The 12,118-nt window shown below is 45.9% G+C and overlaps 1 protein-coding gene across 11 annotated transcripts in view; it reads left to right on the top strand.

Annotated features, from left to right (window-relative positions):
• grip2b (glutamate receptor interacting protein 2b) overlaps positions 1 to 12,118 on the top strand; it is a 116,024-nt gene that overhangs the window by 62,948 nt on the left and 40,958 nt on the right. For 6 of the 11 annotated variants that reach the window (XM_028997877.1, XM_028997873.1, XM_028997882.1 and 3 more), the window contains exons 3-7: positions 793 to 928; positions 3,897 to 4,042; positions 4,812 to 4,898; positions 5,052 to 5,127; positions 7,191 to 7,336. In XM_028997877.1, coding sequence (XP_028853710.1) covers positions 793 to 928; positions 3,897 to 4,042; positions 4,812 to 4,898; positions 5,052 to 5,127; positions 7,191 to 7,336 — 591 coding nt within the window. Of the gene's footprint in view, positions 1 to 792; positions 929 to 3,896; positions 4,043 to 4,811; positions 4,949 to 5,051; positions 5,128 to 7,190; positions 7,337 to 12,118 lie in introns of those variants that run through there. The other 5 variants (XM_028997880.1, XM_028997874.1, XM_028997881.1 and 2 more) reach the window with 2 other exon arrangements.

Below are 12,118 nucleotides of genomic sequence, written 5' to 3' on the forward strand. Positions count from 1 at the left end.
CTTCTTATGATGTCATAAGGGGAGACATTCCAGATCCGACTGTCTGAGCTGCTGCTCTCTTAACGTCGAAGCCGAATGGCCAAAGCACTCTTTCTAGCCACTGCAGGACCATAGACAGGCTAGGGGAACTAGAAGTAGTACGTTTAATAGCCTTGCTAAATGAAATTTTCATAATAGGGGACCTTTTAAATGACTCTTGGGGTTGGACAGTCTACTGACTCTACTGACATCAAGATCTGTATAAGTTAGAAAAAAAATTTGTGGAATGTCATGCTCATTCTCAATGGGGGAACAACCTTAAGTGGGGAGTAGATGCGATGTTTGTTTTCAGTACCAATCAGGCTCCAGAAGCTTCGCTCCAGATCTGAATTCATCAGTTATGGATACTCTACTCATATTTATAAAATAAACGTTCATACAGTGCAGTGATGGTTTTGTGAATGGGGTATGTGTAACATCAGTAGGTCAACATGCAGGCTTTCAGAATTGCCAACTCAAACATAGTGTGACAAATGACCGAAAAATTATTTGAGTTTTAATATTGAGTTGTGTGGTCTTCACTGTTATTCTATGACATGTTGTTGTATCCCACCTCCCATCTGACCCTTCAGTGATGAAAAAGACATTACTGTCCCCAGTCTCAGTGTGTGTTCTCAGTTGCAGTGAGGTTGGTGGCAGATGTTATAGATGATGTATGTGTGTCGGGTGAAGCAGTAATACTGACTCCAGTCTGTGTGTGTGTGTGTGTGTGTGTGTCTGTATGTACTCGCCTGCTTGTGTGGTTGGTGGTAGAAGAGCTGCGGGGGGTGACACTGGTGGAGCTGATTAAGAAGGAGGGCAGCACTCTCGGTCTCACCATCAGTGGAGGAACAGACAAGGACGGCAAGCCCCGTGTATCTAATTTGCGGCCGGGAGGACTCGCTGCAAGGTGAGACAACAAACCTTCACAAAGCACATACAAAAACCTATCCACCATTAATTGTTATATTTCTGGTAAATGATGCTGTGTTTTCATAAATATTGTCTGTTTTTTCTTCCTTTTGTTTGAAAATTGTACTTTAGTCTAGTAAATAGTAGTAGACAAAAACAACATTTTCTCTTGGTCAAAACCCATTTCATAATTAAAACAAGGTTATCATATTATTATATTATTGTTGCCTTATAGAGTAATACACTACATTCATTCCAATGGCCGCATTTCTTGCCATGTTTTCCGTACTTCAGTGTGAAGAAAGTGCACCCAAGTGCATCTATGACCCACTAAAAACATTCGCAAATCAAAATGATGTTCTAATTGGATTTGAGGAAGTAAAAAGAATAACTGCATAGTAAAAATATTGTTTAAACGTGAGAAAATAATGTTTTGTTTTTAGTCATCAAAATTAAGAGACATTTCAGTATAGTTTAATTTTGAAAACCATATTTTTATCTGTTCTTACATTTACAGCATTTATCAGATGCCCTTATCCAGAGCGACTTACAATTAGTAGTTACAGGGACACTCAGGGTTAAGTGTCTTGCTCAGGGACACAACGGTAGTAAGGGGGACTTGAACCTGGGTCTTCTGGTTCATAGGCAAGTGTGTTACCCACTATGCTACTACCACCCTTTTTTACATGATATTTTGTTATAGTTAATTCTTATAGTTTTTTTTGTTATAGTTAATTCTTATAGTTAATTATGCATTGTCTCTTTTGGTCACATTATTATGGTTTGTTGAGTAAGAGTTTGTGTCAAAAATGTATTTACATTTTTTTTCATAAGAATAAGATGTACTTTTCTCAACCTACTATGGATTCTTAACAGTAGGGAGGCTTTCCAAGCTTCCAATCTCATGTTAGGGTCAGGCCACCACACCTCATCTGCATGCCAATGTATTTTAATAATATTGGCCAAACAGTGAGGTAAGTAATACCTAAAAATGTGTATGGATGAAATTAATCTCATAATTGATGCATTCCAATGCAGACGTGGACGATTCTGCATCAATGCACTGCAGAACATGAAGGGAAGTGAAGTGAAGTAAGCTTTATTGTCATTTCAGCTACATACACATTAGACAGTACATAGTAAAATGAAATAACATTTCTCTGGAACCTGGTGCTACATTTGAACTATTAAACACACTCACTATCCGCAGTCTGATACTCTGCAGTTCCCAAACCAGACAGTGATGCAGCTGGTCAGAATGCTCTCAATAGTCCCTCTATAGAAAGTAGTGAGGATGGGTGGTGGGAGACAGGCTTTCCTCAGCCTCCACAGGAAGTGGAGACGCTGCTGGGCTTTATTGGCTGTTGAGCTGGTGTTGAGATTCCAGGAGAGGTTCACTTCTAGATGAACACTGAGGAACTTTGTGTTTCTGATAATCTCCACACAAGATCCGTCAGTGTTCAGTGTTGAGTGGTCCCGCCACTGAAGTCAACAATCATCTCTTTTGTTTTTTTCCATGTTGAGAAATAGATTGTTGACCTTACACCAGTTTGTCAGTCGTTGCACCTCCTCTCTGTACACTGACTCATCTTTCTCGGTGACCCACCACAGTCGTGTCATCAGCAAACTTAATGATGTGGTTGGAGCTGTGCATCGCTGCACAGTCGTGGGTCAGCAGGGTGAACAGCATTGGACTGAGCACACAGCCCTGAGGAACTCCAGTGCTCAGTGTGGTGGTGCTGGAGAAGCTGTTCCCGATCCGGACAGACTGAGGAAATCCAAGATCCAGTTGCAGACGAGGTGTTCAGGCCCAGTAGGTTCAGTTTCTCGACCAGGTGCTGAGGAATGATGCTGAACTGAAGTCTATGAACAGCATTCGTGCGTATGTGTCCATATTGTCCCAGGTTCAAATCCCACTTACCTCCATTGTGTCCATGAGCAAGACACTTAACCCTAAGTTGCTCCAGGGGGGACTGTCCCTGTAACTACTGATTGTAAGTCGCTCTGGATAAGGGTGTCTGATAAATGCTGCAAATGTAATGTAATGTAAAAGTGGTAGTCATTGAGACACAACACTGAAGACACTGAAGACGTTGGCATGGGCACAATGGTGGTGCTCAGTGAGATGTTGGTGAGAACATCTGCCAGGTGGTCTGCACATTCTCTGAGCATCTCCCAGGGATGTTGTCTGGTCCAGCAGCCTTTCGTGAGTTAACTCTGCGAAGAGTTTTCCTCACGTCCTCCCTGGTTAGACACAACACCTGGCCTTGTTGGCCTACAAACCTTCAGCCCAGTATGAGGTCCTGAGCACTCTGGTTTTCATCCATGTGTTCATTTTACTTGGCTACATTCATCTTTCCCTCAATAGCAACCAGTAGTCCTGTTCCTGCGGCTGCAAAACACCCCCACTGCATGATGCTGCCACCATGATGCTTCACTGTTGGGACTTTATTGGACAGGTGATGAGCAGTGCCTGTTTGTCTCCACACATACCGCTTAGAATTAAGGCCAAAAAGTTCTATCTTGGTCTCATCAGACCAGAGAATCAGGTGTTTTTTAGCAAACTAGATTCAGGCTTTCTTGTGTCTTGCACTGAAGAGAGGCTTCTGTCAGGCCACTCTGCCATAAAGCCAAGACTGGTGGAGGGTTGCACTGAAGGTAGACTTTCTACAACTTTCTCTTCGAAGAGTCCCCAGGAAGGCAAGAGGTTCCAGGCGGGACAGGCAGGAAGAGGCGGTGATGCAGCTGGGTCGCCTCGGAGTGGCGCACTTGAGGGGGGTACTGTAACACTTAAATGCAGTGCTGTTGTGATCAGATAGGGACTACAAAACACTGATGTTCGTCGCTCTGGATGAGAGCATCTTTACACCATTTCATTCAGTTCTCTGTTTTGCCTAACTGGTTGCAATGGCTCTGTGTTTGTCTCATGTTACTTTGATCAGTATTCTCTCTGTCTGTGTTTTCAGGAGTGATCAGCTAAACGTAGGAGACTACATCAAGTCAGTGAACGGCATCAACCTCACCAAGCTGCGGCATGACGAGATCATCAGCCTTTTGAAGAACATAGGGGAGCGGGTGGTGCTGGAGGTGGAGTACGAGCTGCCGCCATCCGGTAGGAAGATGAGTGTTTCCCTGGTACTGTAACCTGGCATGGCAGATGGCATGCTGCTGGTATGGAGTTTTTATTTTCTAATGATGTATTTCCAGGATTGTGTTACTTAGTCTTTTCATATGATTTTAATAAAATGTTGTACTTTAAACACTGCTAAAATACATAATATAAATCATATTTCTTTTTTAGAAAAGGTAAGGTTTTTTAAGCAGGTTAAGAAGGTCATATTAATACAGTAAAAAAAAAATGTGAAACATTTCTCACCAAAACGCATGTGCATGCATTGTTTCACAGAACAGTCCTTGCACTTCATTATTTTGGTCTATGCTAAACATTATTTTACATTTATGCTAATGGGTGTAACATGACAAAGTTTAAGGGGAACCTAAGCATACAAGTTGTTCTACTAAAGAACTCTTACAGTCCTGACCACAAACAAGTCAATATTTTGTGGAATGGCCTTAATCAAGCAGTTCGTTTGAGAGAATACCAGAGCTGAAGTTGTCCTTCACAGAAATATGGAAAAATATAAAAAATATCAGAAATATTGCTAAAAAATTAGCTGTGTACAGGAATGGTCGAAAGTTACTGGAAGGTTATTGCCAGGCACTGATATGTAATATTGAAGTAAATCTTTTTTCTCTTGACCTACTTTTAGGACTTTCAAGCACCAATATTTATTTCAGACTGACAGTGGCCCTGCCCCATACGTATTGTGAAAATATTTAGTGACATTTCTATTGCTGTGTCATTCTTCTCTTCTCTTCAGCACCAGATAGTACCTCAGGACTAATAGCCAAGACAACTGAGATATGTTTGCACAAGGAAGGCAACAGCTTTGGTTTCGTCGTGCGAGGTTGGTTCCTCCAGTGCTCCTGTGATGGTTCAGTTCTGTTACCCCAAATTGTATGTTAATATCACCTTCACTCCTGTTTGACTTTTTCTCAAGTTAACCATAGCTTGTAACCTTGGTCAGTGCTCTGGTGTGTGTTTTGGATTGTTCATGCAGGGGGTTCTCACGAGGACTGGCACAAATCTCGCCCTTTGGTGGTCATGTTCGTCCGGCCTGGAGGTCCTGCAGACAGGTAAAACTGTTATTTCCTTTAGGGACACCTTCTTAGGTGCCTGCTTTTTTGGTCATGTATCGTAATTTTTTCTTTTAAGGTTGAAAATTGTAAATGTCCCTCCAGATGAAAGGAGGGAAGAAAGGCTGGCGTAATGTCTCATAAGCATACCGGCTCTCTACTACTCGATCAAGAGGCTGAGCCTGTGACAAGGAGCCCTAAACACAAAGTGACGGGACAGAAAATTTAGAATTGCCCATCCTTCTTTACCGGCCTAGCTGGCAGACCTGACAAGCTAGTGCCCCCTTGTGGATGGGATGTGATCATGGAAGTTTTCTGTCTAAAAGTGCAACTTTTAGACCCCCACTTCCTAACACCATTAGGCTGTGGGCTCTTTTTTGCAGTTATTGTCACCATTCTACTCCACAGGCCCATGCACTGTGTCTTATATGAGAACACGTGTGACGGCGCACTCTCTCACATTCTCACATCACGTTCTCAACATGCACATATACCTTATACCTTATACCATATTCCTTTGGAGCAGTGGTGGCCTAGCGGTTAAGGAAGCGCCCCCGTAATCAGAATGTCGCCGGTTCGAATCCCGATCCGCCAAGGTGCCACTGAGGTGCCACATTTCACTGTGTGCACTGTGTGCTGTGCTGCTGTGTATCACATGTGACAATCACTTCACTTTCTAAAAATGAAGCCGAGACATTGGCTACCCTTCCGTCCTTCTCTTTATAAGAGCAGTTGTTCTTTTTTGACATATAGACAGACCCCCACAGAAATATTTTCTCTATTAACATCTTGTAATTATCCAGTCCCTTATTTTTTAGAAACAATATTTCAAGAAACATTTGAAGAAACATTATTGAGACCCCAGATGTAAAGTAATCCCAAACACGTACAATATTCATGTGGAAAAGAAAACAGGTTTAATACCTTATTCTGAGAGGATTTCTAATTTAAGAAATCCTTCAATTATGATGGGAAAATGCATTTTAAAATATTTGCAATGGGCTTGTTTTATGTGAACATATATAACACAGAACAACCATTTTTTGACATAATCCTACTTTTAAATCAGTGGGTGTGACAGCATCAAAGAGAAGAGGAGAAAGAGACTGCACAGAACAAAAATATAAATGCAAAAATTTGTTTTGGTTTTTTTATCTTGTCTTTTACATACACAAAAGACCCATTACTCTCAAATATTGAGCAAGAAATCTGTCTAAATCTGTGTTAGTGAGTGCTTCTGAGGTTTCAGCATCCAGGAATTGTGTACAGATCCTGTGTATTATCATAGGTATCTATACTTATCATAAGTATCTAAATATGTATATATTTTTTCCTCAGAAGGACTGTCTTATTGCTCATGTTTATGTCAAAGAAGTAGAATGTTACGCAATGGCCAAGTCAATCACCTGACCTGAATCTGACAGACCATGCATTTCACTAAAGGGAAACAAGCAAGACACGAAGACATCTGCAGCAGAGGTCTGTAGCGCTGGAGATGGAGGATCCAAGCGTGGTCAGTGTGGTCAGATAGACTTAAACTTAAGACATATAGAAAAGGGGTCCCAAAATGTAAGGAATCCTACATAAAAAACAATATAATAAACAATACAGGCAGACAGGAACTGGACTTGGTGAGAAAGCAAAGCTGATGAAAGAACTTTTAAAAAGGTGTAGCATGAACCACACGGCATGAAAGGTGGCAGGGGAATGTTCACCGGAAGGTCCTTTTATGTGTCTGGTGGAGCAGGGGTTTGTGACTGACAGGCGCAGGCGATGATTGAAGTTGAGAATGCGGGGCAGGCAGGCTGAGGACGTGACAAGGCCTGGCAGAGCATCACCAGAGATGTAACCCAGTGGTTGCTGATTTCTACGCGTTTCAGAGTTCAGGTTGTAATGGACTGCAAAGGATTTACAACCATTTACAACCAAGGGGCAGTGGATGACCTAGCAGCTAAGGAAGCGGCCCCGTAATCAGTTTGCCGGTTCGAATCCCGATCTGTTGTATCTGTTTAATTAATCCTTGATTTGCCTGTTCTGTGTTGCTCTCATTTTCTCTGTTGTAGAGAGGGCACTCTGAAGGCAGGTGACCGTCTCCTCAGTGTAGACCGAGTTCCTCTACACAACGCAAACCACTGTGACGCGCTGACTGTTCTGCAGCAGTGCGGCCAGGAGGCGATCTTCCAGATTGAATATGACATGGCCATCAAGGGTGAGTTCTTAGAGCTTTACATCTGTCCCTGGCCACTCTTTAAAGCATTGATACTGTGGAGCTGTAACAACCCACACAGGCTCTTTAAATTTCCTTTTTAATCACACAGAATACATATTTTAAAACATCTCAGGTTTGAGTCTTTCCATTCCTTTTCTGAACTTGATTGGTATTGTTCTGAAAGTGCTAGTTCAGTATTTGTAGTCAGATGTGTTTTGTTCATCTCTGTAATATTTGGATGTGTATGCTAATTAAGGTATTTGATTCAGGCATATATAGGATCACTGTACATGTATATAACGCTGTTTCTACCACCAAAACAAGACATTCTCCGGATCTGGTGTGTGTTGAAAGGTGTCAGTTTCAATTGAGGCTCCATTACAGGCAGAATGTTGTTTCTATTGTGTCTGCAATTCCTTTCTCTAGATCCTATTCCACACGAGCATGGCTCATCACACCTTCTCCTCACAATCCCCACCTTGTCATGCCCCTTTTGTGTTTGAACCACCTATTTTGTGCGAGGGGGTTAGTGGCCTGCAGCTCTTGATATAATGGTGTTTCTGTGTTATGTGCTTTATTTTTAACTGTGCTTCTTTGCTGCTGCAACGTTTAAGCAAACATTTGCTAACAACAGTGCATCAGGACAGTAGTGCTATTGAGCCAAGGACCTTGTCTCGGGGTGTCTTCAGTATGCCCAACAAGTTCAAGTAGAAATCTGCCTCATCTCTGTGTTCTCCAACCGTCTTTTTACACACCCCTCACGGCCCTGTCACTGCCCATTTGACTATAGATGCTCAGGACTGCGTCCTTGTCATTGTGCCAGTGTCTGAGAACAACTTCAGTGGTATGAGACGAACTGAGAAATTGTGCTTCAGCTTGTTTATGACAAGAAAGCTTTGAACCACCCAGAATATGAGTCAACCAGCACCAGGTAATTCTGGTTTCTCCATCCAATAGGCCACAACACCCATGGCAAGTCAGGAACTGTGTGCACTTTTAGTGTTTCTATTTTCTTTCCTTCCGTTTATTACATATACTGTACCCCAAAACAAGCGTGCGCACCAGGATACATAATGATTAATAAAGCACAGATTACACAAGTCACCATGGAGACAGAGGGAAAGAAGGCGCATTCGGTGTCCCCATTAACAGATGGCCTAAAAACATTTTCCCTGGCTCTTTTCTTTGTTGATTCTTCCCCTCTGTGTCCTATACACAGCACTCAAGTTCAGATTTGCTTCCTCTCATGACAATAGTACGTTTATCACAGATGTAGAATGGTCTCACCTCCACAGTTTCTATGCTGTAAGAATGCTGTAAGATTGTATGAATTTGCTTGTTGTTGATGGTAACCAGAGCTATAGACATTGTCATAGATCCTTTAACATGCAAAGACCAATGCAAGTAGATGTCTGGGTCAGCAGGGTAATACATATGCCACTGGGCAGTGGTGGCCTGGTGGTTAAGGAAGCGGCCCTGTAATCAGAAGGTTGCCGGTTCGAATCCCTATGCGCCAAGGTGCCACTGAGGTGCCACTGAGCAAAGCACCGTCCCCACACAGTGCTCCCCGGGCGCCTGTCATGGCTGCCCACTGCTCACTCAGGGTGATGGGTTAAATGCAGAGGACAAATTTCACTGTTTGCACTGTGTGCTGTGCTGCTGTGTATCACATGTGACAATCACTTCACTTTTTACATCCTGGAGGCAAGAATCTCCAAGACCATGCTGAGTTGCATTACAGAGGTACATTACTGGTCTTTTTACATGGTTATACTTGGGAGCCCACCTCATCCACTGTGTGAATCAAATGGTCCACAGTCTCTTTTTATGTGTGACTACTCACAGGTTTTGTTACCGCTTGGGCTTGCATTGTTTGGAGCTCTTGCTTTAATTTTTGTTTGCATTGCAGCAGGGACATGGATTCTCTTTGATTGAAAAGGTCACACAAATTAATCTTTGATCTGGTCTGTGTATTCTTGAAATGTCTGCTGAGACAGAGTTTGATTTTGAATTGTCAATAAGATGTACCTGTCAAGTTGGGTGAAGGAGGCAGAGGCGCATCAATTCTTAAACGAGGCCGGAATCACAACATAGAAAACACAGCATACATTTGCCAAAAAATATGGTTGAGTGGTCTAAGGCACTACGTTCAGGTCTCAGTCTCCTCTGGAGGTGTGGGTTTGTATCCAGATAATGACTACTACCATTGTGTCCCTGAGCAGGGCCTTGTTCCAGAAAGTGGGTTTAGTGGGTTTAGTATACCTGAAGATAATGAAAACGTGAGGTTACTTGGCGTAACCCCGGTTCTCTGATAACATGAGTGAGGTATCTCACTATGGGAAACGCCCTCAGCGTGACCGATCGCGGAAGCACCAATGACACCACGTCCGTCGCAGACGGACCAATGGCAGCTGCACCCCGGGAGCCCCGCCTCCCTATATCAGGTGCCGCCGCCCACCGGAACGGCCTTCTCTAGCATGCTCTTCCCCGTGCCAAAATGCAAGGAGGGGAAAGCAGTGAGATACCTCACTCATGTTATCAGAGAACCGGGGTTACGCCAAGTAACCTCACGTTCTCTTTCAAACATTCGCTCGGTATCTCACTATGGGAAAGATATGGCCAACTCCCGTATTGCATGCTTTCCGAAGTACCTCCGTCCGGACGCACACGGAGCCGAAACAACACTAATCAGCGGCACCGACACTAAGCACAGCGTGCGCAAGCGGCGGGGCTGTGACGTCGAGTCGGTAAAACCTAATAAATGTGTGTGGCGTAGCCCAGCTAGCAGCAGCACAAATATCACGTACAGAAACACCCCTGAATAAAGCCCAAGAGGTAGCCGTGGCTCTAGTGGAATGAGCCCTAAGCCCCTGCGGGGGTGGGAGACCCCGTGCATGGTAGGCCATGCCGATAGCCTCCACCAGCCAGCGCGATAACCGCTGAGATGAAATCGGCTTACCTCTGTATGGAGGAGCCCAGGACACAAACAGCTGGTCACTCCTCCTGAAAGCCCTGGTTCTGTCCGTGTAAACCCGCAAAGCACGTACCGGACACAAACAATGCAGCCTCCGATCTTCTTCTGAAGTAAATGGAGGGGGGTGAAAAGCGCTCAGCTCCACGGCGCTACAATTATAAGCAGAGTTAACAACCTTGGGAACAAATGCAGGGTTAGGTAACAGCACAACTCTAGCATCGCCCAGGCCGAAGTTCATACAAGAAGGATGAACAGAGAACGCATGAATCTCACTCACCCGCTTCGCTGAGGACAGCGCGAGAAGCAAAGCTGTCTTGAGGGTCAGGAGTTTCACACTCACTTGTTCCAGAGGCTCAAAAGGAGGTTCTGAGAACATCTGCAGGACCAGGGGCAAGTCCCACGAAGGGACGAAAAGCTGACTAGCCGGCCGGAGCCGGCGGGCACCTTTCATAAAACGGCGCAGGAGAGGATGCTGACCAACAGACGTGTTGTCAAACCCCACGTGGCATGCTGCTATAGCAGCTAGATACACTTTAACAGTGGAAAATGCCCTGCCCTTGTCCAACATGTCCTGCAGGAAACATAACACCACAGTAACCGAACACACAAAGGGCACAACCCGCCTCTGTTCGCACCACTGTTCAAAAACGCGCCACTTGCTGTCATACAGTGTGCGCGTGGATGGAGCCCTGGCACTCTGGAAGGTGGTGATCACCCTGGCAGGGAGACCAGCCGCGTCCAAATTCAGCCTCTCACGGGCCAGACCCACAAATTCAGCAGACCTGGAGAGGGGTGGAAAATCTCCCCGCGCGGCGGGAGCTGCCAGGGCTCGTCCCACAGAAGCTGAAATATCTCCGCCAGCCACGGCCTCCCAGGCCAGCGGGGGGCCACCAGCAGGAGAGTCAGACCGCCCTCTCTCACTCGCGAGAGTGTGGGGCAAATCAGGCTCAGGGGTGGGAATGCGTACATCAGCGCGTCCGGCCACGGGTGCGCCAGCGCGTCCACCCCCAACGGCGCGTCGCTGTCTTTCAGAGAGAAGAACAGGGGACACTGCGCGTCTCCGCGCGAGGCGAAGAGATCTACGGCAGCCCTGCCGAACCTCTCCCAGATCTGAGTAACCACCTGAGGGTGGAGCCTCCACTCGCCGTACAGGGGGTTCCCCCTGGAGAGGAGGTCCGCCCCCGAATTCACCAAACCCGGCACATGCGTCGCACGCAGTGACGCAAGGTGCGCGTAACTCCAAAGAATTAATCTCCGCGCCAGACCGTGCAGACGGCGTGAGCGCGTCCCGCCCTGCCGGTTGACATATGCCACCGCGGTTGTATTGTCCGTCCTGATAAGAACATGACCGCCCCGCAGGTGGGGGAGAAAATGCACCACAGCGTGAAAAACCCCCAACAGCTCCAGGTAGTTTATATGGGCGTCCCGAAGCCGTGATGGCCAGAGCCCGTTGACCGTCCTGCCTTCGAACACGGCGCCCCAGCCCGTGAGGGAGGCGTCCGTGGTCACCGTCTTCCTTACGGACACGACACCCAGTGGCGCGCCGGACAAATAATTGCCCGCCCTCTGCCACCAGCGGAGAGCCGTGAGGCAGTCCTCCGAGACCGTGACAGAACGGCCGAGGTGCCGACGGGGACAGAGACGCAGCGCTGACACCCAGCGCTGAAATTCCCTCATGTTCAACAGTCCCAGCGGAACCACTGCCACAGTAGAAGCCATGAGCCCCAGCAGGCGCAGGCAGGTCCTGAACTGGACCGCTCTGCCGCTGCTGAACAGACCAACGCACTGTTTTAACGACAGTACGCGTC

This window comes from Denticeps clupeoides, chromosome 12, assembly GCF_900700375.1.
Source record: "Denticeps clupeoides chromosome 12, fDenClu1.1, whole genome shotgun sequence".
NCBI lineage: Eukaryota > Metazoa > Chordata > Actinopteri > Clupeiformes > Denticipitidae > Denticeps > Denticeps clupeoides.